Source organism: Phytophthora cinnamomi (genome assembly GCF_018691715.1).
Source record: "Phytophthora cinnamomi strain GKB4 chromosome Unknown Contig77, whole genome shotgun sequence".
NCBI classification, from domain to species: domain Eukaryota; phylum Oomycota; class Peronosporomycetes; order Peronosporales; family Peronosporaceae; genus Phytophthora; species Phytophthora cinnamomi.
In genome coordinates, this window is record NW_027151010.1 from 71,329 (window position 1) to 98,025 (window position 26,697).

General features: G+C 53.6%; 9 protein-coding genes across 9 annotated transcripts; 5 read left to right on the forward strand and 4 right to left on the reverse strand.

Moving 5' to 3' along the window:
* Nucleotides 1-4,072: 4,072 nt before the first annotated feature.
* IUM83_13866 (Fbxo7/PI31 domain) lies at nucleotides 4,073-5,506 on the forward strand (the record flags this gene model as incomplete). The annotated part of the gene is made up of 6 exons (XM_067938567.1): nucleotides 4,073-4,150; nucleotides 4,245-4,440; nucleotides 4,513-4,643; nucleotides 4,713-4,786; nucleotides 4,869-5,094; nucleotides 5,159-5,506. The coding sequence occupies 6 exons, from the start codon at nucleotides 4,073-4,075 to the stop codon at nucleotides 5,504-5,506; spliced, it is 1,053 nt and encodes a 350-aa protein (XP_067785593.1).
* Nucleotides 5,507-5,686: 180 nt separating this feature from the next.
* On the forward strand, nucleotides 5,687-7,603 carry IUM83_13867 (Tetratricopeptide TPR1; the record flags this gene model as incomplete). Its single annotated transcript, XM_067938568.1, has 1 exon — nucleotides 5,687-7,603. The coding sequence occupies one exon, from the start codon at nucleotides 5,687-5,689 to the stop codon at nucleotides 7,601-7,603; it is 1,917 nt and encodes a 638-aa protein (XP_067785653.1).
* A 163-nt stretch (nucleotides 7,604-7,766) lies between these two features.
* Nucleotides 7,767-9,208, reverse strand: IUM83_13868 (uncharacterized protein; the record flags this gene model as incomplete). Its single annotated transcript, XM_067938569.1, has 2 exons — nucleotides 7,767-7,958; nucleotides 8,024-9,208. 2 exons carry the CDS (start codon nucleotides 9,206-9,208, stop codon nucleotides 7,767-7,769), a joined length of 1,377 nt encoding a protein of 458 aa, XP_067785698.1.
* A 407-nt stretch (nucleotides 9,209-9,615) lies between these two features.
* IUM83_13869 (TBCC domain-containing protein 1) lies at nucleotides 9,616-10,332 on the reverse strand (the record flags this gene model as incomplete). The annotated part of the gene is made up of 1 exon (XM_067938570.1): nucleotides 9,616-10,332. The coding sequence occupies one exon, from the start codon at nucleotides 10,330-10,332 to the stop codon at nucleotides 9,616-9,618; it is 717 nt and encodes a 238-aa protein (XP_067785699.1).
* A 160-nt stretch (nucleotides 10,333-10,492) lies between these two features.
* IUM83_13870 (Alcohol dehydrogenase [NADP(+)]) lies at nucleotides 10,493-11,713 on the forward strand (the record flags this gene model as incomplete). The annotated part of the gene is made up of 1 exon (XM_067938571.1): nucleotides 10,493-11,713. One exon carries the CDS (start codon nucleotides 10,493-10,495, stop codon nucleotides 11,711-11,713), a length of 1,221 nt encoding a protein of 406 aa, XP_067785617.1.
* A 100-nt stretch (nucleotides 11,714-11,813) lies between these two features.
* IUM83_13871 (CAMK protein kinase) lies at nucleotides 11,814-14,413 on the reverse strand (the record flags this gene model as incomplete). Its single annotated transcript, XM_067938572.1, has 2 exons — nucleotides 11,814-13,301; nucleotides 13,367-14,413. 2 exons carry the CDS (start codon nucleotides 14,411-14,413, stop codon nucleotides 11,814-11,816), a joined length of 2,535 nt encoding a protein of 844 aa, XP_067785616.1.
* Nucleotides 14,414-18,964: 4,551 nt separating this feature from the next.
* On the forward strand, nucleotides 18,965-20,886 carry IUM83_13872 (Aromatic amino acid transport protein AroP; the record flags this gene model as incomplete). Its single annotated transcript, XM_067938573.1, has 6 exons — nucleotides 18,965-19,035; nucleotides 19,124-19,326; nucleotides 19,388-19,893; nucleotides 19,968-20,344; nucleotides 20,431-20,624; nucleotides 20,693-20,886. The coding sequence occupies 6 exons, from the start codon at nucleotides 18,965-18,967 to the stop codon at nucleotides 20,884-20,886; spliced, it is 1,545 nt and encodes a 514-aa protein (XP_067785615.1).
* A 2,208-nt stretch (nucleotides 20,887-23,094) lies between these two features.
* IUM83_13873 (Amino Acid-Polyamine-Organocation (APC) protein) lies at nucleotides 23,095-25,092 on the forward strand (the record flags this gene model as incomplete). Its single annotated transcript, XM_067938574.1, has 7 exons — nucleotides 23,095-23,198; nucleotides 23,267-23,448; nucleotides 23,533-23,640; nucleotides 23,713-24,110; nucleotides 24,189-24,565; nucleotides 24,632-24,825; nucleotides 24,899-25,092. The coding sequence occupies 7 exons, from the start codon at nucleotides 23,095-23,097 to the stop codon at nucleotides 25,090-25,092; spliced, it is 1,557 nt and encodes a 518-aa protein (XP_067785614.1).
* Nucleotides 25,093-25,236: 144 nt separating this feature from the next.
* IUM83_13874 (glucan 1,3-beta-glucosidase) lies at nucleotides 25,237-26,358 on the reverse strand (the record flags this gene model as incomplete). The annotated part of the gene is made up of 1 exon (XM_067938575.1): nucleotides 25,237-26,358. The coding sequence occupies one exon, from the start codon at nucleotides 26,356-26,358 to the stop codon at nucleotides 25,237-25,239; it is 1,122 nt and encodes a 373-aa protein (XP_067785613.1).
* Nucleotides 26,359-26,697: the final 339 nt, after the last annotated feature.

The following is a 26,697-nucleotide window of genomic DNA, read 5'->3' on the forward strand; positions in this document are numbered from 1 at the left end:
GAATGACTTCGGGAGCTGGAACTCTTCGGTTCTAGTGGTGCGTCGCCGTCCAAACACTCGACGCAGTACTCCAGCGGGTATTGGCCGTCCGAAATCTTCTGGGACGCCTACTTCCTCGCTGGATTCATCTGTTTCACGTTGATCCGAGTGGTTTTCGCCTACATTGGGTTGGTTGGTGGCCCCGTTGTTGGGCGTTTCAGAGTGAATTTCTTCCTGATGCAGTCTCTGGAGTACTTCCGCCGTCTCCGGCTCGTTGATGTCCAGCTTGTTGATATTCTGTACGTCCGAGCTGGTGATAAAACGCTTGGTTCGGGGCAGCAACAACTTGTAGCCCTTCTGCGTGTCCGAGATCCCCACAACGATTGCTTTTCGGCGCGTTTCATGAGACTGCGTTTGCTCTTGCGAGGACGTGCACTGTGCACTTGGAGCCAAAGCGAAGTATATGCGCGAGATTCGGTTGCTTACCGGTGAGCACGTGAAGGGGGACTTGTAGTCCACATTTGCACGGGTGGGGACGCGATTCCGGATGTAGGAGGCGTAGACAACCGCGTCACCCCAGTAGCGTTTCGGCAGCGAGGATGCCCATAGCATGGCTCGGGCTGAATTCATCAGTGTCCGATGGAATCTTTCGGCTTTGCCGTTCGAAGCGGACGTATCAGGCTGCGTGTGCTGTAGTCGGATGCCGTGTCGTCCAGCATACTCCTCGAACTTTCGATTGACGAATTCTCCCCCACCATCGGTACGGATGACTTTGATGACAACGTCGAACTGGCGCTGAAATTGAGTTGCGAATCGCTCGAAATTGTCGAAAGCCTCGTCCTTTGTATGCAGCAAGCACACTTGATTGTAATTAGTGGCGTGGTCGACAATGGTGAGGATGTGGCGATGGCCATTGCGATCTGCTGGAAGATCAGTCTTCAAGTCCATGCAGATAACTGCACCGTGTTCATCCGTCGGTGCTGACTCAGAGGTATCTTCAGTTGGCTGCTTGTTGCGTGTTTGCTTTCCTTCAGCACATGCCATACAGAAGTCCATCTTCTTGGTGCTGATTGCCATCCCGGTAGCAAGGTTCTTGTTGACAATTTTCAGCAGGTCTTGGTAATTCACGTGGCCTAAGCGCTCGTGCCACTGCTGCAATGAGCTTTCGGGAATGTTTGCGAAATAAGCGTGAGGGTCATCGCTATTCACATCAGCGGCGGAGGCATTTATGACCCAGAGGCCGCGACGCTCGATTGCTTCTCCCACAATACTGCCGTCACTTCCGTGAAATGTGCACTTCTCGTCGAAAATGAAGCGGAGACCACGTCGTCTCAGCTGCGATAACGAGAGAAGGTTGCGGCCGAGGTTCTCGCAGTAGTAAACTTCCGTCAGCAGGACGGTTCGGTCAACTCCGTTGACACTGGTCCGCAGCAGGCAGTTACCCTTGAGGTTTGCCGTAATTGTGTCGGAGTTCGCGACTTTGATTTTCAGGCTGGCTGGCTCGACTCCGAACAGCATATTCTTGTTGGTGCAGAGATGGTGTGTTGCACCTGAGTCGAGTATCCATTCTTCAGCGACGGGCGTCCTGTCCGAGGCGGCCAACCAGAGACCTCCATCAGCATCTTGGTTAGTCGCGTCGTCAGGTGGATCGGTGCCGGTCACCGCAGCATTGTGAGCTTGTCCACGCTCTTTCACGAGACGCTTCACCTTCTTGAGCTCCGGGCAGGCAGGTCCGCGGTGGCCCTCCTCGTCGCAGACATAGCAAACCAGTTTAGGCATAGGCTTCGCAGCTGCTGCTAGCGCTTGCCCATGTCCAGTTCGGTGGCCTTGCTTCTGCTGTTTTTGTCCGGCGTGATGCTGGGGCTTTTGCTGTTGGTAGGCTCCGTTTTTCTTTTCGTGTTGCTCGCTGGGCGCTGGCGTTCTGGCGACCTGTGGGCGTTTGCGGCCATCACCTCGCAGGTCTACGAGTAGTGCGAGGATGCGATCTGCTTCGGAGAGGTAGTTTCCGTTTGAGCGATCAATGCGAGCAACGAGAACGCTTGCGAGATCCGGACAGGCATTCGCACAGAAGGTCTCCAGCAGCAGTAGACTGTGGTCACCGGTCATGAGACGGGACACATACTTAAAGTAGTCTAGATAGTCGGACCAGCTGTCTTGTGGACGTTTGCCGGACGTCAATCGTTTGCATAGCTGCACTTGGTTAAGTCTGCAGCCGAATTCAGACTTCATCTTGCCCTTGAAGTTCTCATAGTTGAAGTCGGGATTTTCAGTACGCCATTGCGTCACATTGGAGTGAAAGAAACGCGCAGCCTTTCCCGCCAGAAAATTGACCAATACGGAAGCTTTGATCTGCGAGGTCCAACGTGATTGGTTGAGTAGCGACTCAGTATAGAGTGCTTGCTCGTATTCGAGGATAAAGTCCTCGAAGCCCGATCCAAGGCCGGGGTACACCTCTTGGCCATCAAACTTACGGCACATCACGTCCTTGATCTTAGGCGTGGTGCGTGCGGGTGCTGTAGGTGCGGTCGGGGCCCCTGGGACGGGGGTACGCCAGCCGCGGGGCTCCACTCCTCATTGCGTGGATCGTTGTTTTTAGCTGTACAATTTCTGCATGCAGCTGGGGTGCGGCCTGGGCATGGGCCCTGAGCTCTGCCAGCTCTGCATCGTGGAGAGACTTTGCTGCGGCTTGTCTTGACATCAGCTGAGCAAAATCAGACCGCATCTTCTCCATTTCCGCTGCCATCATTTCGGCGGACGCTGTTTGTTTACGCAGCGTTGACACCTCTGCCCGCAGCTTCACTAGCTCGGGGTCGGGCGGGCCTGGCTCCGTCTTGACCGGGGTCTCAGTAGCAGCGGCCTTGAACTCAGCGTCAAGGTTCCGCCTGACGGGGTGTTTCATTTCATCAGCGGTGTTCATCTCTGCTGGAGGGTAGCCTGCGGGTGGTACGAGTGCAACACGTTGAAGTTGTCACACGTCGCAGATTCTCACACGTCGCAGGTTCTCGCGCGTCGCAGGTATCGGGATAGGCAGGTATCGCGTATCACAGGTATCCGGTATCGGAGGTCTTCTGCACTTGCCGGGTCGTATGACGTCGGGTTACTCTTCAGTGCAGGTCGTCCTTGGGCTCATAACCTTATGGAAGGCTAGGAAGTCGACTGAGGAGCAAGGCGAGTGTAGGAGACTGGTTGTTATTGAGTTGGTAGAATTGAGAATGAGAAAGAAGTTGGAGCGTGAGCTCTACATGCACTAGGGCTATCCCCTAGGAGTCCCCTCTTGTGTGATATGCAGTAATGGGTGGTAAGTTCGCTGTACTTGTAGTCTGTCCTTCATTCGGACGAAGTAAGCGTGCGCAACCAAACATCTCACCCTGCGAGCAGAAGTATACAGCTGCCAGTGGCTGTAAATCATCGTAGAGCTGTGCTTGTCTTGCAGGTTGCAACAGAAAACGTCTTGGGCCTGCTTTGCGACCACCAGGAAGAGATTGAGTCTCAAGCAAACCTCCGCGAACCAGTAACTCGTGGGTCTTCATTTCAAATAAATGGCCGCGGAATTCTGCTGCTTCGGGGATACCGCGAAGAAACGTTAGCGTTGAATCCCGTTGCTCAAAGTCGGCGCTGCTAATCTTTTCAAGGACCCCAAGGGAAACAAACTTTGGTACAATCCGCACGCTGTATCTCCACGGTTCGTCGTGATCTGGCATATAAAGACATAGGTGATGTGTAGGTCCTCCCGCTTGCCAATAAACAAGTCGTCTCAGCTCTGGAAGCGTCTTTATACTGCTGATTAGCTCCTCAAGTTCTTCAAAAACGAATGCATCCGTACCAATGCATTCACGAGCTACACCATCGAATGTATAATCTAGTAGCGGTCGACAATTGCTGTTCAAGTCACCCGTGAAAAGGTAGTTTCTAGGCCAAAACAGATAGTTGCAGCACACACTAAAGTCAAATTTCCTTTGACAAAAAAGAGTGAGAAGATCAAGTTGAAGTTTATGTTGCTTAAATTTTGTGTGCTTTTATTAATGTTGCTCATATTTTGGGCACGCTCCTCATTCTCACTCCCAATTCAACCCAATTGAATCCGGAGGAAGACATGGCGGACGACCAGCTCCAGCGGGAGGAGGTGCAGCTCCGCGCTGCGATCGGCAACGTGCTGAACGAAGCGCTCAGGGCAAGTGCTTCTCCGCCGTTCCGTCTCTTCACTCTGTTGATTTCACCCTGGTTCAGGCAAAGTTCATTGAGAAATCCTCGTGCCATTGATGCAGACGCACATGCTGGCGGCGCTGGACGCGTTCGACCCGTCCAGCAGCTCCATCCAGTCGACTCCTGCAGCCAACGCGACCCAGTCAGAGAGTGGCAAGAACGATGCTATTGTGACGAAGCTGCGGGAGAAGTCTGTGACTGTGCAGAAGCCTCGGGACGCGCTGTTCGTGGCGATCCACGCGCTGCTGCTTGAAGCTGGTACGGGAGGATTATGCTCTGAAGCTAATGCCCGAGAAGACGCTGAATTGTAAGTGTGTTATTGTGAACAAGGTTACAAGCTGTCGGTGGGGGAGAGTTCGGAGTTCGCTTTGCCGGAGAACTGGGACGCCACCAGCGTGAACGGACTGTTCAATGCCGCTTACGTCCACCCAAATGATGATTCGGTCAAGTTTTCACTCCAGGTATCATAAATGGATGACCGTTTGTGTATGTATTGAGGGAGTTATGCTGACATGCTGGTTTCGCTGCAGGGTTTGTTTGTTGGAGGCAAGTTTGAGGTGTACATATCGGATGACAAGGACCACACCCACTCTATCGAGTTGAGGTAGGTTGCTGCTGTGAAGGTACTGATTCTTATGTACCTCGGATAGCTCTGATTAAAGTTTATTTTTCTTTTCGTTGCGTAGTGTTGATAAGTTTATTACATCTGGCGAGTCGACAGCTCCAGTGTCCGCTGCCGGCCTGCTTCAGAATCTGAAGGCTCTACGCGAGAAGTTCACGCCATTTGTGGAGAGCATTCGACCTGCGAAGAAGAAAGAGGCTGTGCCAGTGGTTAGCAGCCCAGGTTTCGTACGCCCACCTGACCGAGACGACCGAGGCTACGGTGTTCCGTCGCCTGCTTTTATTCCACCGGTAAGGTTAGGTAGGGCTCCTATACTTCTGCGGTAGCTTTTCTAATCTTTGCCTGTCAATAAAGGTGGGCGGAGGCGACGCATTTCCGCCAAGTTTCGGTGGAGGCAACCCGGATATGCTGGTCGGTCCTGATCACCCGCTCTTTGGCCACCGCGGTGACCCGTCGGTTGGGCCTGTGCCTGGTGCGCGCTTCGATCCCTTTGGACCCTCAATCGGTCCTCTAGGCCCCAGCGGCATCCGTCCACCTCCGCGTGGTCCCGCACCTACATTGCCGTTTGGAGGACCAGGACCCGACCACATGCGCATGCCCCGTGACGACGACATGGACCCTGGGTTCGGCTTTGGCGGGCGTGGCAGTCGCGGAGGCGGTGGGTTCTCGCAACCATTCGGCTCGGACAACGCCTTCTTCTAAGCGAGCTGCCGCATCAGCTACCGACGGCGTGCGAATTTAAGAGAGACTTGGTGAAGACATGGCATGTCAAGTAACAAGTGATGCAGTTGAAGTTGCCCTCCACCTGTACCTTTTCCTTTTTTTAATCCATTTCATTTTTAGAATATCAAAATATGGATACAGATTTTCAGTTCTTAAAAAATGACGCACACCGACCCAGATGAGACTCTCGCCGCCGCGGCGTCCATCGCCGAGCTCGTAGCCCGCGTTACGGACGCGACCCATAGAGACGACGTCGTCCGCATTGACTCCCTCAATGCGCTCGCCAAGTTATGCCGCGGAGCGCTCCCTCCTGACGACGTGAAGCAGCTTAATCAGTTGCAGAGCGCTCTCCTGTCCAGAGATTTCGACGCCGTTGACAGCGACGACGCGTCGGAGCTCCACGCAGCCAAGTGGCAGTTGCTGACGGAGTTATTACGCGTGGGTGGAGTTGAATTCCCGGCTTCGGAGCAGGATTTAGAGCTGGTTTTAGGCACGATGCTGGCGGATCGAATCGTGTCGAGCGACGTGCTGGCTGCGATGGCTCAGTGGCTGGTGCAGCTCAGCGGCAGCAGCGGATCGAGGCCTCCACTTGGCACTAACTTGCTGGATGTGAAGCTGTCAGGTGGAGAGCAGGAGGAGACGTTCCTGGAGCTGATGAAGCAGATGTACGTGACACTGGGCGGGAATCTGCAACTTCGACAGCAGCTTGCAGCGACGTTGGAGAAGTTGGTGGCTACGAAGGACCAAGCCAAGCAGGTCGTCAAGAGTGGAGTGGTGCGTAGTCTGCTGCAGATTGCACTGGAGCAATCGGGCAATGGTGGGGATGGTGTGCTGCTGCAGAACTTTGTGCTGGTGGGGACACGGGTTGCGTCGCTGGTTTGCTTTGCTGCACCAACTTCGGAGCTGCCGGGTAAAGGCTCCGATGGAGATAGTGTGTCGTTGGTTGATAAGAAGCGACGCACCGTTTGTGAGCTCGTGGTGGCGTTGATGCTTAGCGGTGTGTCGCTCGTGTTCGCTGACGGAGTGCGCATGTTGCAGTTGGTGATCGACAACGTGCCGTGCCGCGCCTTGTTACCTACGGTGCCCGACCTGCGTGGAGCTTTGGAAAAGGCGCACACACTGGTGAGGACGAAGGACAGCAAACTCGCTCATGATGAGTACTTGAAGGAGTTGTGTGAGGTGCAGTTCGGCTTACTTAGCCCCGAAATTGATACCTACGAGCGTCAGCACGGCAGTGTTGTGGGTCTTCCTTCGGATGATGAAGCTCCTCGAGACGACAAGTCAGGAGAAAAAACTTTGGAAAGAGCTACGACATATAAAACGCAGGGCAACGTATTCTTCCGCCGCGGAAACTACCCCACCGCTCGCGTATTTTATCGACGAGCCATAGCTGTGCTCCGTGCCACGCAGCTTCAAGAAGAGACATCACTGCGATCGCTTTCTGTTAATGATCTGCTAGCACGCTGCAGCATTGGGGCTAGCATCCAGGTTTGTTCGCGCCGAGGTGATGAATGGCAGGATGCAATGGTCTCGGACATTGAGGAAAATGGTGCAGCGAGCCAAGTGGAGGTGCTGTACGATGATGGTGACCAAGAGGACGAGTGGGTTCCGATCTCTCGAGTTCGATTGCGCATGAACACAACACTGCTGACTGCATTTGATGACCTCGCGGTGGACTGCTCCATGAACATGGGGAAGGCTTTTACTGCGTTAGGTGACCATGACCAAGCAGTTCAGTGCTTCTCGCATGCACTCACTATCCGTGGTGGAAAACTTATAGCAGCGCTGTACTCTCGCGGGGTGGCTAATATGGCGCGCCGTGACCTCACAGCTGCCCAGCAGGATCTCTGGGACGCCAACCAGCAGTGTCGGGTACAGCAGAAAAGCAGCACCAGCGGTGGAACGAGCAAAACTAACACTCGAGATGCAGAGCAGATGCGTGCACTGCACAAGCAGATTGTGGCTGCCTACAAGAAGCTCCAGCAGATGCATGCGAACAAGAAGCGCCTGGACAAGAAGGTCATCAAGCAAATGGTCAAGTACTTGTCCACCATCCCTGCTCTTCAAGATGAGTAGCCGAATTGGTAAAAGAGCGAATGAACTGTATTTCGGTGGATTTTGAATTTAGCTGGAGCATGTACATCTATGTAGTGACGCATAGCCTGGTACCAGGAAGCTGGAGTAGTATCCCTTTGAGGTATAGAGATTGCATTGGTGTGAATGCTTGAGTTTTGTAAGTCTATGCTGGGCCAACGCGGATGCCCTTCGTGGATTGCTCGTACGCGCAGGTCTCCATGAGAATACGCTGCGCCTTGGGGTGCTCGATGAAAACCTGAAGCTCTGAAATCGCGCGTTCGACGTGTCCCTCTTGGTTGTTCAGATATGCGTATTCCTCTGCAATATGCTGGTAACGACGGGTGATCTCGGTCATCTGCAGCACCACAACAAAAGTGTCAGAAAACCAAGAGCAGCCTTAAAAGTCCCCACAACTCGTACCCTCGCTTTGGACGGCGTGCGGTAGAACGCCTCCTTCCGCGCATCAATCTCCGCAAAAGTCTTTGCAAGTGGATCATCGTGATGCTGATCTATCGCTTCGTCTTCGTCGCCACGCAAGAACCGCGAGACAGAGGTGGCAACCTTCCCAAGCCTGCCGATGAACTTGGTCGACATTTCCTTCGCCTTCTCCGTCTGCTCGGCACTCAAGAACGGCAGCAATTGCGCCGCTGATCCAGCCGCACCTGCTGCCGCTCCACCCTGATCCTGTCCTCGCTTGGCGCTCGTCTCACCAATCATCACTCGCAAGTCCTTGACAATCTCGTCCGTGTATTGACTCAAGAACGTCCGGCAGGGCAGCGATCGGTCCTTGAAGAACAGCGTCAACGACTTGCCTCTCTGCGGGGTGATGCGCACCACGTCGCGCAGCGAGATCAAGTCCCCGACATAGACATACTCGTCGTCTTTCTTCGCGCCTGCCTCCTTGGAGGGCATGAGCAGCGCAATATTCCCGGACTGCAGCAACATGGGCGTCTGCTTCAACGTGGACGTCGTCGGGTCCACCTCTTGACATGGGTACACTGCTCCGCGCACGTCTCGCTTCCGCATCCTCATGGGCTTTTTGCCCCTGGAAGGATGCCGCCCGTGCTTGTTGCGCTGGTCCTGACTCGACGGAGACTTCGTCGGCGCCGGGTCGCCCTGCTGCACCAGTTGGAACAGCTCGTGCACGAGCATTGGCAGCGTGGTGGACGGACTCCAGTGCTGCAGCAAGGGCAGCTTGAGCACGAACGTGGGCTCTTCCCCTTCGGCTTTGGGCGCTTGGCGCTCGCGCAGCTCCGTCGGCAGGTAGATGGCTCCGCGGCGGATCTCCGCCTCGGGGGCCAGAAACGGGTACTGCGCCTGGCCCGCGGCGAGCTGCTCGTCCGAGAAGGGCATGCGCACCACCAGGTCCGTGAGCGGCACCAGCGAGAGCGCGTCCGAGCCCTCCACGAAGGGCACGAAGCAGTGGAACTCGAGGTCGCACACGCCGCGGCGCTCCGACACCTGTGCGCGCCGCAGCGTGGCCCCGCGGGGCAGCGCGCCCGACGCGCGGCACTTCTCGAGCTCGCGGTGCACGCGGCTGGACCAGATGTGGCGCTGCCGCGACGCGGAGGAGGACGGCGACGAGCTGGGACGTGGCGACTCCATTATTGCCCCGGATCAATGATGAAGTGGGGGGACAATACGTCGGCGCGTTGTGATTGGCGCGGAAAATCGGAATAGAGACGCGGGACTGGTTGAAAATAGGAGAGTGAGCCCGGCGGTACAGTGATGCAGGTGCCTGCATATTGGCGGATGACATGCCACCTGCTGCGTTGTCAACTGCGCTTCGTGTTCCTTTCTCTCTCTATGCTGTTGCCTAGGGGGTAAAGTAATTGATGCAGCACAATTGAATTGAAAATACGCCGAGCTGAAACATTGGAGACCGACCTACCGACACAGGCAGACAGCGTCTAAAACAGCAACTTCTGTCTGGTTCACTCTTGCTGCGCTGCGTCCGCCCGCCGCTGCGATCGCTTGCACTGCACCTTGCACCCTATCTACACCGCGCGCGTCTAGTTCTTCTTGCTCTTCTTCTTGCTCTTGTCCTCGTCCTGGTTGTCGAGGCCCTTGAAGAGCGTGGTCTTGTCGTTGCGCAGGTGGTTGAGCTCGTCGATGATGGACTTGAGCAGGTCGTTTTTGTCGTCCATCTTGAGGCGGCCGTTGTTCATCATGGACAGCTTCATGATCTCCAGCGCCTCGCGGTCCGGGTGGTCGGCGGGGATCTGCACGTCCATCTCGGGCAGCTGCACGTCGTTGATGTTGCCCGTGTGGCCCATGCGGGCGAAGGCCTCCTTCAGGATCTTGTCCAGCTTCTCTCCGCTCGGCGGCTCGCTCGGGATGTTGAGCAGGTCCGTGAACAGGTCCGTGCCCGTGGTGGCGGGCCACGACTTGTCCTCCATCATGGCGGCGGGCTCCTCCCACTCGCGGTGGAAGGCCTGGCTGTCCACGTTGTCCGGGTTGAACTCCCGGTAGCCGCGCTCGCCCGTGGTCTCCATGTACTCGCGGTACGGGTCGTACAGGTCGCCCGTCTCCTCGTCCGCGTCCTTGGGCTCGAAGTCCTCCGGGTTGCGGCGCCGGCGGCCGCGGAACGACTCGTCGTCGTCGTCGCTGCGGCGCGTGCGGAACGCGAAGCTGCGCGCGCCCTGCACGGTCTGCAGCTGCGGCACGCGGCCCACGCCGCGCGAGGCCTGCTTGGCGGCGGTCCGCACGAGCGCCAGCACCATCACCATTATGCTACACTAGCCGAGCTTTTATCTGTGCCTGCCAGCCATCAGGAGCCTCTCGTTTGGGCATGTCGTGGTGTGGCGGACACGAAATGGGGTGGGGAACATAGATATGAGACCGTCATTGCGGAGCGTGACGGTTCAAAAAAGGCAACTCAACTTCAAGATGTGGAGCGTGGGGGTGCACGGACGCAGCAGTGCGTTCCGAGAGCAGCAGAGGCTTGTATTTGCTATAGGAGGGGGTGATAATGAGGGTGTGGAGGCAATGCGACGGCAGGTGCTGCTGGAGATGATGACGCAGCAGAACTGCAGAGCGGTGATGGTCGACAGACTGGGAGACCACGACGCGTTGGATGCCGTTCGAGTGGCACTGCAACAGGCTTGCGCGGAGAATGAGCTGCTGTCGAGAACGCACTTTGCTGTGGTGGCGTCGACACCGACGGATTGCGCACTGGAGGAGATGGCAGCACGCGTGGAGCAGGCGCTCGAGACGCTGCAGCTCCAGCAGTTGGACGTGTTGTTGCTCCGAGCGCAGTCGCTGCCGGGGTCCAGCGGCATCCATGCGCGCAAGCAGAATGTACTGGGGGCATGGGAGCACATGATGGCGATCCAGCAAGCAGGACTGGTGCAGCATATCGGCGTCAGCGACTTGAGTGGACAAGACGTTGACTTCTTGCTCACGGCGTACCCCGACAATCCACCGGAAGCCTGGTCCATTATACTCCAGCTACCCGGGACAACAGCCAATGCAGCGGGCCTTGATGCTCCACTTGAAGACGTCACTGCATTCGCCCATGCCCACGGCATTGACGTGCTGGTACGATTCCCTTTCGGCAGTCTTGACGGTCTTGAGCCGCAAGACTTGCGTGATGAGTGGGCTGCGCTGACGCACAACCTGTCCGAGCGGTATCGGGAACGCCCTTTCAAATTTCTAGTCGCCCACGAGAATGAAGGCAAGACAGCTTCGTATCACATCGACTCACACGCTCTTAGCGACACCAAGGTGTTACAAACTCCGCTGCAGATTGTTGCTCGCTACTTGCTCCAAAAAGGTCTTGTCGTCAGTCCGCAAGAATTCTATGGCTTGCAGCGAGACGATCAAGACTTCATTGCCGAGGAGCGCACACTTCGCGAGATTTTCGGCCCCCTCGCACATCCATTCGCAGCAATTCATCCATCGTGCTCGCCACACACACTGTTTTCGAGCGTATTGACGCGCGACGATCTAGCTGCGATTGATCGCGCGCTTCCTTGGGCCACTTCGTTCCCCCTCCCAACCCCACCACGCACACCTGTTAGCACAACCGGAAGAAGTCGACCCGGATCCAGACAAGAGCGACGAAAGAACTTGCCAGCGGTAGTTAGCCGACCGCCAACTGCTGATTGATTCGAGTCGAGACTCAATGTTTTACATGTGCTGTTTTTCTTCATCGTTCTCTTCTCTCAAAGGTGCCCATACATCCTGGCGTTCCCAAGACTAAATCGACTTAAGCTGTCATAAGTCGATCAAGTCGCTGTTGTTCCCGGGTCATTACCTCCTCCCGGAAGTAGGCAGCCAAGAACTTGTTGCTGCTCAAGAAGCTTCGAAAGGTTTCACCACCAATCTCGACCACTTTCGCTGGCTGCGTACACCGCACACTTGAGTGACGAGTAACAATCTTGCAGGCTTGCGTTTGACCTGATACGCCCAATGGGAAGTAGTCACCAGGCTGCAACTCTTCCACAACAACCCCGTCGTTCGCTTTGAGCACTTCAACGTGGCCGTCGAGCAGGATGAACACCGAATCACAAGGCTCGCCCTCCTTGTAAATAAAATCACCAGTGTCAAACGTGCGCATCTTCACAGAGCCCTTCGCAGCTTCCACACACTTGATAAGATGTTGCCTGATATGGCGGTGTGCCGTTTTCTCGAGACGGTCGTTGATCGACTCGTATGTTCCCTTTAAGTTGAGATAGTCGTCCGCCACAAGTTGCAAAACTTTGCACGGAGAATTGCTCTCTTCAGCGCAGCGGTATGTTGCGATACGCGGCAAGAAGCGTCCATCAGGCCGAACCAGTTCGATCTCGCCGAAAAACGTTCCCTTCGGCAACCGCCTCAACTTCATCTCCTCGAGTCCAGATGTGGTAGGTCGAGTTTGAATAAATCCCGGCCACGAAGGACGCGAAGGCCGCGACACCAGCCCAGCAAAGCCCTCAGATTGTTCAAATGCCGTGGCACTAGTGATTGGGGCATCTTCCCCTGTCTCGTCGGTTGGTAAGGATTTCTTGATCGGGTTCTTACAAGACACTTCAACCTCACCATCCAAAAGCAAATACACGTTGTGTGCACCAGCGTGGCCCTCACGAATGATGGCCTCACCGGGACGGAACGTAGCTGATCGCAACGTCGAAATGGTCATCTTGACGTTGTCATAGTCGACAGCCTCCACTGACGAGGCGTTCTGCTCTGGGTCACCTGTAGCCCCCACAAGCATCTCGTTTAGCTCGTTCTCGCTCATATGTTTGCCCAAGCTTTCGCTGACACGGGCAAGATCCTTCTTGGAAATAAATCCCTTTCCTTCCTTGTCGAAGAAATGCAGCGTAGACAAGAGTGCATTCGTCTTCTCGTTTAATGCTTCAACGCTTGAACTAAGTCCCCAGGCAAAACTGCGTTTCACACTTTCCAACTCGTCGTTGTCTTCCTCGTCCAGATTTTCCGCCATTGCATCAAGCAGCAGGACGGCGAGAATACTGGCACGAAGGCGTCGGCGTCCACGCTGGAATTTTTCCAAGAGGTCTGCTGAGTTCTCCATCGGCTCGCGGCTAAGTTGGGCTAGGTTTCGCAACCATGGGTGCTGAAGTGCCTGCTCCGCACTCAGACGCTTGTTAGGGTCCGTCTCCAGCAGCTTTTGGATCAGATCACGTGCGGACGGCGAAATGGACTGCCACGCTCGAGATTGCGTGCGGAACTTGCCCTTCAGAATTCTCTTTCGAATCTGCAAATACACATAAACGACATCAGTAATTATGCATGCATGTCAATGCAATATCGATGTCTTACCTCTTCGTCGGACAAATTGTTATACGTATCAAATGGATGTGACCCGCACAACAATATATACAACACAATTCCGAGTGCAAACATGTCGGCTTTGGGTCCAAACTTAATCGCGTCAGGGCCCGCAGGAGTGTCCAGTTCCTCGTCATTGTCGTCGAACTGCACATTTTCGCCATTGGCTCTTGCTTGTCTAAGTGCATCCCTGGTGTTTCTCCTGTGAATTAACGCGCCATGTTCCAGCGTTTCGGGCGCCGCATACGCCACTGTCCCCATCAGATGCGAGTCGTAGAAAAATCTTTCCCCCATTCGAAACGACACGCCGAAGTCCACCAGACACATGCGGCCTTCGTGCAGCAGAATATTCTCGGGCTTGATATCTCCATGCACAATGCCCTTGCGGTGCAAGTACTGCAGCGCATCACAGAGTTGTCGAATAGTGTTGCTCGCCTGCTGTTCCGAGTAGGCTCCATTGGCAATCAAGTGGTCGAAGAGCTCTCCGTCCTGCGCCAGCTCCTGCACGATGAACCAGCAGTACTCAGTCTCGTAGGTGCCTCTCAGCTGCAGAATGTTGGGGTGCTGCCCCGCCACGCGGAGCACGTCCACCTCGCTCCAGAACTCCCGGGCGGACGTCTCGCTCTTGCTCAGCATCTTGACGGCCACCAGCTCGCCCGTGCGCTTGTCCACGCCCTTCTGGACCACGCAGTAGCCTCCTTCGCCCACCACCTCGTCCAGGATGTCGTACTCGTCGTGAATGTTGCCCCCGCGCCTGATTGCCTGCGCGTGGGCGCCTTCCATGGCGGCGTCCGATTCCGATGCGGCGACGAGCGCCAGAGCGCCCACCGCGGCGCCCAGAGCCGCAACTTCACGCCACCCGTTGGTGGCACCGCTGCTTCCATTGTTGCAACTACTAGGGGCACTCAACGCGCGCTGGAACGAGCGTGCATCGCTGCCGAATCGCTGTCGCGGCGCGGTCGGCGTTGCTATTCCGCGGTCTTTGGTCACCAGACGCCGCAGGTCCCTGCAGAGTCGCGAGCGTCGACGTAGCGCCATGAGGGTCTGGAGGCGCGGAGAAGGCTGAGGCATTAGCGGTGGAGGGAGGTGAAGGGGGGAAGAAGAGCAGAGAGAGAGAGAGAGAGAGAGAGAGCAGGACGCCTGGCAGGCAGGTGTCTGTCGACTCTCGGCCCTTCAGCGGGAAAAGCTCCGATTTGGTGGTGCCCAGAACCAGGTGGCGCTGGGCCGATTTAGGGGCTGAGGTGGGTATTTAGGGGTGGGGAGTCTGGATTTAGCGCGAGCCGATGACAACTTCAATCTGCGCGCGGTGCGTCGGCGGTGTCGGCTGGCGGGCGTACCCATTACGTTGTCCTACTCGATGACGCTGCGGCGAAGGTTCGTTGCCATGCTGTCAGCTATCCTGTAGGACTACTGCATTTGTCCCAGCAGACGATGTCAAAGCTGCCGCGCGGACCGACCACACAAGAATGCGTCAAATTGCTGGTCATCACGTTATGTCAAGTCAGATCGCCTTACCCTTCGCTGCCTTGCAATGATGTAATGACATTTGTACAGACTCCAACACTTTTTTTAAGGGTGGACAAGCTTGAGCTTTGATAGAAGCACGTGGCTCAAGACTGAGCATCAATCGATAAGCACACCCACAGCCCGCACACTACTAGCGGTGTGAACGATTGAAAAGTATTTTTTTTTGGTAAATCATGAGGCACGCTCGCTACGCAAGCACGTTGAACTGTCCTGAGCTCAACCTGGCACTGACCTTTCTTGAGATAGATAAAGCGCTTGCTAAGTGTCAGCAAGTAAACATTTTAAAATATGGGCCTGTTCCATAGACAGAGATGTCAGCGGATTGGGGCCATTCTAGCGGTTATTTACGAAACAGCAAAACTCTGCGTGTTCCGCATCCAGATTTCAGCGGAATTTGAGGCCCAATCCGCTATACTCTATCCGCCCGAATTTGGGCTGATAGAGTATTGATCCGGCGGATTGACCGTGTAATAGCTCATATTGCTCGGTTGCCAGCTTCCCTGGTCTACAGTAAACCGTGAGTGAAGGCCTTCAGCCGCCACTAGCAGCACAGCGGTTACCAATGTGGCAGGAAGCGCAGCCTCGGCCAAAGACTCCGTGGGTGGGGTCACCCGACGTTGACACCAGAGGCAGCGGCCTTAACGGTTTCAGAGTGGCATCAACAGAGACCTCAAAGGCAGTGCTACAGCCGACTGATACCTGCATCCTCAGTAGCGGTTGCCTGAGTCTCTTCAGCCTATTAATATTGTGTGGTATGACGACATCGCATGCCAGCTCCGTAGTGCCGCGCGCAGACGCAGGACTTCGCGAGCAAGCGGTCCGCTGAGCGGGCCTACGGACAGCGTGCCATTGTTGTTGGTCGGTAGCGCCACGTCTACGAACTGCGCGAGTCCGAGTCGCTAAGGCATGTTTCAACGATCAAGGCACCATTTACATGTAAATGGTACCACAGTTGGTAGTTGAGTGGCTGAGGACTGCCGCGATGCGCGTGCACATGATCTCTCCATTCTAATACACCAAGTTTCTTTATGTCGCAACAGATGCAATGCCCCACAGTGTCATTTAGCGAATTCGCGGTTTGACATCTGGGAGTTCCGCAAACGCTCGACTGTGCAAATAGAGTTTTGCGGAACAGGCCCTAAATTTGACCTGGCTACACCATGGTGCCAAATGAATATTTTTTTAAAAAGATATACAAACTATATTTTTTTATTTTTACTAAACTATTTTCATCAAATAGATAGATAAAACTTTAATTAAATTTAACTTTGTTTAATATGTATATATGTCCCAGAACGTAATGTTCTACAAGCGTATATACAGACACCGATAACCTTTCAGAGGTTGGAAGGTCCACCTTTTTCAGTTGCTCAGTTGCTGTACGCACTCGCAGTTAGGTAAAATTGCATTTTTAAAAATACACTTTTAAATAATCAAATTAAGAAATACGAGTAAAATAATGCTAATACCATAAGACTTGAAAGTTTCTTGTGGTTCTCCACATGGTACTTCTGTTTATAGTCTAAAAATATTTTCAAAAATATATACGAGAATTGTAGTGAAGGGAAAACATATGAAACGAATCATATCGTAAGATTTGTCTTTTGATTCCTTAATGCACCAAAATCAACAAGTTTTGTTGCAAGCTTCTGTCGTAAATGCTACTAATCACTTAATTACCTTATCGAGATAACAACATTCGATGTTCAACAATTGATTTTCGTACGTATAGTGACACCTCCATAAGTGATACCCAATGAGCCGAGGCGCTGTTTCATTTAGAGAACGTGCTAGATAAAGAAATGACGAACATCTTTCAGATGGGTACAGTATATTCCCTTGGCTATCTAGTGACGTCTGACTTGAAGTATTTCCTCGCGTTTTTGTGTACTCTTAATAACGCTAAAAGAAAACGAGTACATAGTAGGCGAGCTCCTCGTTCTCGTCGCCCCTGTCAGCATCACCACGGGTACTGTTTTTGCAGTCTCTTCAAGTTGTCCGCAACTTTCGAAGCCATCCTACAACGCCCCCCGCAGCTTTATCATCATACCCAACATGTGTAGTGACGGGGGAGTCACGATAGAAATCGCAGCACTAATATCGATTGCCCCCATTCAGATTCACTGCTCGCGTGGCTGAGGAAGTTGGATGAGGAAGGTGGCTGGTTGAAAAATGGATGTGAAGGCTCAAGCAAGTCTAGATTACGACGTCCATTTACTATTTTTAAAATAGAGAGTTAAAGTTCCAATCTTGGCGATCATTTAGATAATTAAGAGGTTTTAGAGAGCCACTCTCGTGAAATTCCTATAGTCCGGTTTGCAATGAAAGAAACAAGGGATTAAAATTAGCTCAAAGGGACGACTCTTTCCTATGGAGTGCCTAATCAGACAACTTCAATTTTATAATAGATTGAGATAATAAACGTTATAAAACATGGCTAACTGGCATTATACATAAAGTACAAAATTATCATCTTAAATCCGCTTATTGAATTGCGGGTAAGCGCTGTATGGAGATGACACATAGTAAAACCCCAAACTGCATCCTTACCCAATCCCTGCCCAGATGCTTCTTCCGTTGGACTGGGTTGTCGAAACAGTCTGTACATGACCGCATGATACAGTATGATACTGTATACCTAATGCCAACATACCTTTACTATTCTTTTTATAAAGATTTTTATTGATGCTACCGGTGGTTATTAGAAGATTTGATGGACTTCACAGTTATCGATAGTTAAAATTATAATTCTAGAAAGCAGACTTTTTATATATTCACGAATATAACTATTAGTATTCAGCTTTGAGCATGGCCACTTATGATAAAAGAGTGTAAAAATATTTTTGGTAACTTTATTGAAAATTAGATATTTTCATCGTACTTAGACGAGACGATATTGCACTCATATAAATGTGATGCATACTGACAACAAATCGAAACGCGGCAGGTTTGGGTAGATTTTTCTTATACTTTTGTTTGCACTTACTTGTTTTACCTTAGTGAATATTATATTCAACAAACGCATAATTTTCGTTGTAAAATCTGTTAGTGGGAACTTAAAACGAAGTTAAAATAGAGTTGGTTTGTGTAAAACTACCATAGCTCCGGTGCTGGTCACGTGCTATTTAGCAGGCACTATGGGCGGCCACTTATACTTCTAACGGACCATTAGTGTTGTCAACTGCTCTGTCATGCGTGTTGGCGCCTCGAACCTCGAGGGGCCAACGCAGACGGCCGACGCGCAGGACGCGGCGGCTAGATAGTGGTGGGAGTGACCCCGAGCTCATCCTCGTCACGCTGGACGTTCGTGTTCGTTCGCAGGGTATTGATCGGGCGGAATCCCATCTCCGGTGGGCAGCACAGCAGGATCGAGTGCTCTCAACTTGAGAGTCTCAAGGCGGATGAGACTTTGCTCCGACGTTAGCGATCGCCGTCGCTGGTGACGAGCGTCTCGCGCGCATTCAGCGCCCAAGCAAGTCTGAGCTGAGAGCAGGTTTTCGAATGGTCCTTCGTCTGCGATATGGCACTCGGAGCTCGAATGTTTCGCTGGTCGAGCTCCGACGGGCTGTAAGTGCAGGGCGAGCAGCCTTCTTCCGCCCGTTGCGTGCGCATTGACGCCACCACGTGCGGTCTGCAAGCATTCCACCACTTGCATCGGCGGCAAAGTGATCTGCTGCCGCAGGACCTCACGCCTTGCACTTCAACCGGATAGCTTGGAATCGCTTACGGAAGCAGCGGCGTTGGCATGATCGCTTATCTTTCTCAGCGGAGGATGCATCGGATGCATTCTGACACGGACGATGTCTTCCCCACGCGCCACGCTGGACTTGCTGAGCAGCGGAAGACTGGGCTCCGTTAAACCGCCGACTTGAGGCGGTCGCGGTCCAGACGTCAACCATATGTCCGTGACGCGTCCGATTCGACCAGTGGATAGTGATTCCGTGTGGAGTCTCAGCAAGGCGGTTCCGATTCCGACTTCTAGGTCCTCGACCCTCGAGTCCGAGCTCACTTCGGAATCGACAGCCTCTCGCCGAGGGACGCGGACGAGCAGCGCTGAGCACCATGACCGCCATCGAGAGCCCGCAGGTCGGCGCCTATGACCAATCTCTGTCGACGCCCAATCGCCTGGAGAGGTGAGAAATGTGTGGTGGCGTGCAATCGCATCCCCCCAATGCGCGGCCCCTTTGTTGACAATGAATGGTGTCTGCTGCTGTGATGCAGGCTGCGCGACCACTCCACCGTGAGCGTCGTGAGCTCCATGGGCCCCGATGAGAAGGGGGACCACGCGTCGGTGCAGTGGCGACCGTCGGCTTTGGCGACGATGAAGGAGGACCCGCGACGACAGCTCACCGTCCTGGGCATCGTCGGACTTTGCTACTTCTCAGTGTGCGGCGGGCCCATTGGATCGGAGCCAATCATCTCCGGTGAGATTGCAACGCTGCTGCTGCTGTGGATATGAAGTATGTACTGACGTTCTGTTTGTAGCTGGTGGCCCGCTGCTCGGACTTATCTTGCTGCTTCTGTTCCCGGTGATTCTCGGCCTCCCAATTGCGTACGTCACGGCGGAGCTGAGTACTGCGTACCCGGAGGACGGAGGCTACACGGTGTGGGTGCTCAACGCTTTCGGCCCCTTTTGGGGGTTCCAGACAGGCTACTGGGCGTGGATCTCAGGCGTGATTGACAACGCGCTCTACCCTGGGCTCGCGGTGTCGACGTTCACGGAGGTCTATGGAGATATCGGCTCGCCGACGGCCGAGTACTTCATCAAGGCAGTGATTGCTGTGGCCCTGACGCTACCAAACCTGCTTGGCATTCGCGTTGTGGGTAATGGAATGGTCGTCTTGTCCATCTTTGTGATGATCCCGTTCATTGTGCTATTCGTCTGGGGGCTTGTGAGTGGACATGACTGGAACGCGCTCGGAGAAGTCCGTCGCGCCGATATTGTGTACGATTCCAACGGAGACCTAGTGAGCATGACCGGCAGTCTGGACGTACGTAGCTGGGATTTTAATTCTAGTGGGTCGTTGAGTTTTATAGCTAACTTGTTTCTCGTACGCTGCTGCAGATTGACTGGTCGACTTTGATCAACACGCTCTTCTGGAACTTCAACGGCGCAGTCGGAATGTCGGTGTTTGGTGGCGAAGTGAGTGACCCGGGACGCACCTACCCGCGCGCGATGCTAGTTTCGGTGCTTTTGATCGCTCTCACATACCTGATGCCCCTCTTCGGAGCGATTGTATTCAACTCGCCGAACTGGACGACGTGGGACGATGGGTCATTTTCAGCCATCGCTTCGGCTTTAGGTGGCACTTTCCTTTCAACATGGATCATGCTGGCTTCGTTCGCTAGCAACGCAGGCATGTACATCGCGGAGCTGTTTTGCGACTCGTTCCAGATCATGGGAATGGCGCAGAATGGCCTTGCACCTGCGTTCCTCAAGGCGTAAGTTTGTGTACCCTGCACGGTTACTGTCGTCTGGTTCAACTGACACAAGTTATGCATCGCTATGCTGTAAACAATTTGTACAGGCGCAACAAGCGGTTTAACACGCCTCACAACGCAGTCTTCGCCAGTCTTGTTGTGATCTTTGTGCTGATCAAGTTCGATTTTGACGATATTGTCAACATGACCAACGCGCTTTCGGCCTTCTACCAGATCCTGATCTTTGCAGCCTTCATCAAGCTCCGCTACACGCACGCAGACCTCAAGCGTCCGTACAAAGGTACTGTCGTTTTTAAGCAATTGCAGGCGTTTGTGGCTCTCTGACATGGCCTTCGTGGTGGTGTACAGTTCCTGGTAGCATCTCGATGCTTTTGCTGGGCCTCTTGATCCCCACAGCTTTGCTCATGTACATCGCGGTGGACGTCTTCTTCACGCTGGCGCCTGCGATGATTGTGCTGGGAGTGACCTTAGCAGGATTCATATATGCGCGATGGAAGAAGTTTACGCGCGCTCAATTCGAAGACCTGAGCTTGGACGGATAGCTGACTCACGAAGCTATAGGATCTCTCAATTAGTACTTATATTGCAACCAAAGTCAACAGAAATGTACCAATCACCCAACTGGCCTGTTTAATTTAGTGACAGCGATAGCTGCAACGTGTGGTCGTAGCAACGGGAAGCATGTGAAAGGATTTTGAGAACGGACACTCACCCACCCCGCCCGGTGTTGACCAACGCAGTGTTGCTGCAAGCGACTACTACACCTTTTCCAGGCCAAGTTCACCAAGAACAAGGCCAAGTTCACATAGAACAAAAGCAAATGCACTGAAACCCAAAGCAAATGCACAATGTGCAAGTTCAAGTGCACAATCCTACTATATAGAATGTGCCGACTTTTATTATATTTAGTAGGTGATTCAGCCGTAAGGGTTCGAGCCAAAGCGACCACGTTGAGCTCGACGGCACTCCTTCACTTCCACCAATCCTGCTTATCCCTCCTAGATTCCACCAACAGCTGAGCTGCCTGCTTTATCCTTGGGTTCGCTCGCCTCGTGCGGCCAGGGGATCTCACGCACGCTGGCCTTTGCTCACTTTGCAACCTTCTTCGTGAGCGCCATGCCGTTTCGCTACAACCGCTACACGCTCGCTCGAGACGCTCTTCCCCCGTGTTGCGACCGCGCTGCTTTGTGCGTCATGCTACCGCCACACGCTCAGATTCCACGTCAAGGTGGCGGCGCTCGAGGACATGCCAGTTGGTTTCAGCAAGAAGCAAGTACTGACAATTGCGTATTTGTCAGGGTATTTTATTTCGAAGGTCTACTGTACTTGCTTAAGTGCATTTGGCCTTGCACTTTGTGCATTTGATTTGGGCTTGGTTTTGTTCTTTGTGGATTTGACCTTGTTCTTGGTGAATTTGGCCTGGAAAAGGTGTAGTTCTACTTGAATTCCAAGTTATCCAGCACTGCAAAACACAATGTCTCTAAGACATACGACAAATAATGTCGACAACAATATCATAAATAGCAACATATTTTGTTTTGATTCCGACGCGCCCGAGTTGCAGTTTGTTCGAATCGAGAGTGTTTGTCAACTTCAACAACCGAGTGATAATCACTTCAACAAGTTAAACTGGTGCTCGAAGCAGGTCGCGGAAAGCTATAACCATTATCAATGATGCAATTCGGGACGCTAGATGGCATCACGGGTGCTGGAGGTGGCGGTATTCGTCGGTAAACCCCGTCGGCGCACCATGCAAGTCAGCGTACTTCTATGTGGCAGTCTCTGTGGCTTCCGTTTTGCTTTCACTCGGCAACTCATGTTGTGAGAAGCCAGGATTTACAGCATAGAAGGTGCTTCAAGCACTTGGTTGGATTCCGTACAAAGTTCAACATACAGCGGTCAAATTGGACCTGCGCAGCACAGCAGAACGTCATTTCGAGAGCAGGATGCAGTCTTGCGACGGCGGCAAGCGCCCAGCGTAAGGTGTATCCTTTTGGTCTTCTTCATCCCGTTACCGCAGCGCCCAATGTGGGCATGTTGCCGACGCGCTGCACGCGGCACCGAAGGACTGGCTTGCCAGTTACCGCCGCATCATCGTAATCAGTGAATGTAACACCGGGAATCAGATGGATAGCCCATCTCATTGAGGTCTCCGTTATGCGGCGCTCCAGGCTGGAGTCCAGCCGATCGGCAGGATGCTCCTCCCTAGCAGTCTCACTCGCTCTAGCTGGTAGGACCGAGTAGGACTTCTGCTAAACCTTTGCTTTCTCAAGGGGCTTCCAACTCAACTGGGACTCTTTCGCCGCTCGACGATCACACCACGGTCACAAAGTGTGCTCCACTACGAGTCCCGCACGACGGTATGTAGCGTGTTTCGGTAGTCGACACTACGCGCGATTCCGCCTTTGACTAAGGCGACGCGGCGTTCAATGCCGTTGAAGTCGTCAATGTCGCCGCTGTACGCTCGCAGGCTACATGTTAAACGGAGTCGCGAGATCGTCAACGTGACGCGCTCAACCGGGCCAGTGAGCTTCCGCACGTAGTGGAATACGCGAAATCGGGCTGATGGGATTTGTGCCGTAACATCATCAATTAAACACTGGACCGGCGGTGCTGGTGTATACATTATTTTGTCAAGGCTGGTACAAATGCCGCGTTGCTAGCGCTGGTGTTGACATCGCTGCTTGGTCGACCTTGAAGCTCATTTCCGAATTGCCAATCTCTGGATCAAGACCCCCGCTGCTTCTCGCATGACCGCGAACGAGCCGAATAAATCCATCCTGGACGCCATCCACAGCCCCAAGGGTAGAGCCTATGACGACCAACTTCTGCTCTCGCCGGAGCGCCTAGGCAGGTGGGAATTCCATACTATTGGTTATACCTTCGCGAACTTCACCTAACTTGTCGGTGCATTCTGCACAGGCTGAATGATCACTCCTACGTGAGCATTGTGAGCTCGATGGGCGCTTCGCTACAATGGCGACCTTCGGCACTGGAACCCACCAAGGAAGACTTGCAGCGACAGCTGACGGTCTTGGGCATTGTGGGACTCTGCTACTTTTCGGTGTGCGGAGGCCCCATCGGATCTGAGTACATCATCTCAGGTACAACTTTGTATTCTTACGAGGAGGACATGCTGGGACACTTTTGTCATGAAACCCTTGTTATGCTGGTGCTGAATTCCTTAGCCGGTGGTCCACTGGTCGGGTTCATCTTCCTCGTCCTGTTCCCGTTCGTCCTCGGACTTCCGATCGCCTACGTTACGGCCGAGCTCAGCACGGCGTACCCCCATGATGGTAGGGAAATCGATAATGTCCCTTCTCGACTAAATTCTAACTTTCAAGCTGACCATAATTATTGTGTTCAAGGTGGATACACAGTGTGGGTGCTTCATGCCTTTGGACCCTTCTGGGCCTTTCAGACGGGGTATTGGTCGTGGATTTCTGGAGTGATCGACAACGCGATCTACCCTGGCCTCGCCGTGGCTACGTTCACCGAAGTCTACGGATCAATTGGTTCTTCCACAGCCGAGTATTTCATCAAGGCGGTCATTGCCATCATCTTGGCGCTACCGAATCTCTTCGGCATTCATATCGTTGGCAACGGAATGGCGGCACTTTCGGTCTTCGTCATGATCCCGTTCGTTGTGCTTGCCATTTGGGGAGTCGTTCGCGCTAGTGATTGGAGTGTCCTGGGCGAAGTGCGCCGCTCTGATATCGTGTATGACGACAACGGGAACTTCGTGAGCATGTCCGGCAGCGTGGACGTAAGTACCCGAACAATGCACATGCAGATACTGTGGGCAATTCTCTAACGTGTGACCTGCGTACCTACACATTTACAGATTGACTGGTCGACCTTGATCAACACGCTCTTCTGGAACTTCAATGGTGCGGTCAGCATGTCGGTGTTTGGCGGTGAAGTGGTAAACCCGGGGCGAACATACCCGCGAGCAATGTTGATCTCGGTTCTGCTCATTGCGCTCACGTACATCGTACCGTTGTTTGGCGCCACGGTATTTAATTCACCACACTGGACGACTTGGGAAGACGGATCATTTTCAAGCATTGCATCCGATCTCGGCGGGACCTTCCTTTCTACCTGGATCATGCTGGCATCCTTTGGGAGCAACGCGGGTATGTACATCGCAGAGCTATTCTGCGACTCGTTCCAGATCATGGGTATGGCACAGTGCGGACTCGCACCGGCGTTCCTTAAAGCGTGAGTTTTTTTTTTTTGCTGTACCGTTGTATGCCTCCACAACTTCTGACTTTGGGTTTGATGCAGGCGTAACAAGCGGTTCAACACTCCTCACAACGCAGTCTTCGCGAGCCTCATCGTCATCTTTGTACTCATTAAATTCGACTTCGACGACATTCTCAACATGACCAACGCACTTTCGGCCTTCTACCAGATCCTGATATTTGCTGCGTTCATCAAGTTGCGCTACACGCAGCCGGAGTTGGATCGCCCGTTCAAAGGTAAATTTTACTCGGAAACTTGCTCCAGTCCTAGAGTCTCACTATGTGTTTGTTCCTGGTATCCACGTTGCAGTCCCTGGTAGCATGCGCATGATCTGGATTGGTCTCTTGATCCCAACGGCTTTGCTCGTGTACATCGCAGTCGACGTCTTCTTTACGTTGGCACCAGCACTGATCGTCATCGGCGTCACCCTCGCGGGTCTTCTCTACGGATATTGGAAGAAGTTCTCGCGTGTCCAGTTCCACGACCTCAGTCTTGAGGCATAGCACCTCTACTGACGCTGGATAAGTATCATGCATGACAAAGGAATCAGCAAATGTATGTAAGGCAGATAATTCATGAGAAGTAGTAATCAACCATTTGCATTTACGCCACGGCTCCAGTCAAGTTCTGCCCCTGAACGTTGTCATCTACTCTTCATAGAGCCTCATGACGCCGTCACGCAGCAACTGCCGCATGGACCAACCTGTCGGACGGCTGTGACCGTCATCCGAGTGGCGCCAAGACCAAAAGATCCAACCAGAATGCGCCTTGCTAAATGCATCGAGTTGGGCCGACGCGAATTGCTGCAGTCCATGGCGGTCCTCACTGGGGAAGGTGCATCCTTGAGCGCCCAAACTCCATTCATCAATGAGAAGCCAATTTCCTCCCCACGACGAGATTTGGTTGCCGTAGCGACGGACTGCGTCCAGCACCTGCTCGCGTCGCTGGCCTTCGTATCCCCAGATGAAGTACGGGTGCCACTCGTGCCACACGTTGAAGAACTTCGGGTAGCGCATGAAGTCCTCCATAAACGGTGGGCTCTGCTCCGTCAACAGCGGCGCAACAGTGAGCACGCAGTCATTTCCAGTCGCACGGATCTCGGAGTATGCTCGCTCGTAGTATCCTCGCAGCACATTCGGATCCGTCGGTACTTCAGGCTCGTTTAACAGCCCGATGCCGAGGAACGACGGGCAGTAGCGGTAGCGTGAGGCAAGGAACTTTGCGAAATACACCGTGTTGTCCACGTTCTCCGGGTATTGACTCCAGTATTTGACGCCGCTGTCCACTGCGGCGCTGTGGTCACGGCCGTTCTGCGAACCTTTAGCAGCGTGGATGTCCACGATCACTACCAGGTCGTACTTCACGCACCAGTGATTCACCAGCTCGTCCAGGTAGCGTAGAGCATGAGGGGCGAATACCGTCCACTCCTGCTTGTTGGGGAAGTCCGTCGGATCGAAGCCCATGATCCAGTAGCCCACTGGGACCCGCACCGTGTTGAGTCCGAAGCGCTTCATCTCGGCGATGTCGTACTCCGTGATCCACGTGCGGCGGTGCTCGTCGAAGCGTCGATCGCCCTCTTCATGGCCCAGGAACTTCATGGTCGCGAACTCTCCTTGGTTCTTGATCTCGTCGGGCACGCCGTGCCACAGACACGAGTCCCATGTCATCCAGTGCTCGGCAACGAGCCAACCGCCTAGGTTGACACCACGGCACGGGATGTCTCCGCGACGCAAGCGAGCTTGCAGCGAGTCCGTCGCAACGCAGGCCATATTAGGGACTCGGATAAGGTCAGGTGCTTGGGTTCTTGCGAGATCAAAAAGTGAGACCTTGCTCACATGCGAATCGTCAAATGCCTGTTTCTGCATCGGGACAAGCTGCCATGACGTCGGGTGTCGCCGATGCACTGAGAGTTTACCTATGTGCGTCCCAATGTGTGTCTCAAGATCAGCCGTCACCTCCAGATCAGGTCGAAGAGCTCTCGCACAGCGAAAACTTGACTACCGAAATGTGTTTGCTGCCACAGCGGGCGATGCTGGTTAATTACATTGACTTTTTCGGAGGACCTCAATGGGAGCTTCCTCGCTTACACTACGGTTGGTGGATAGTTG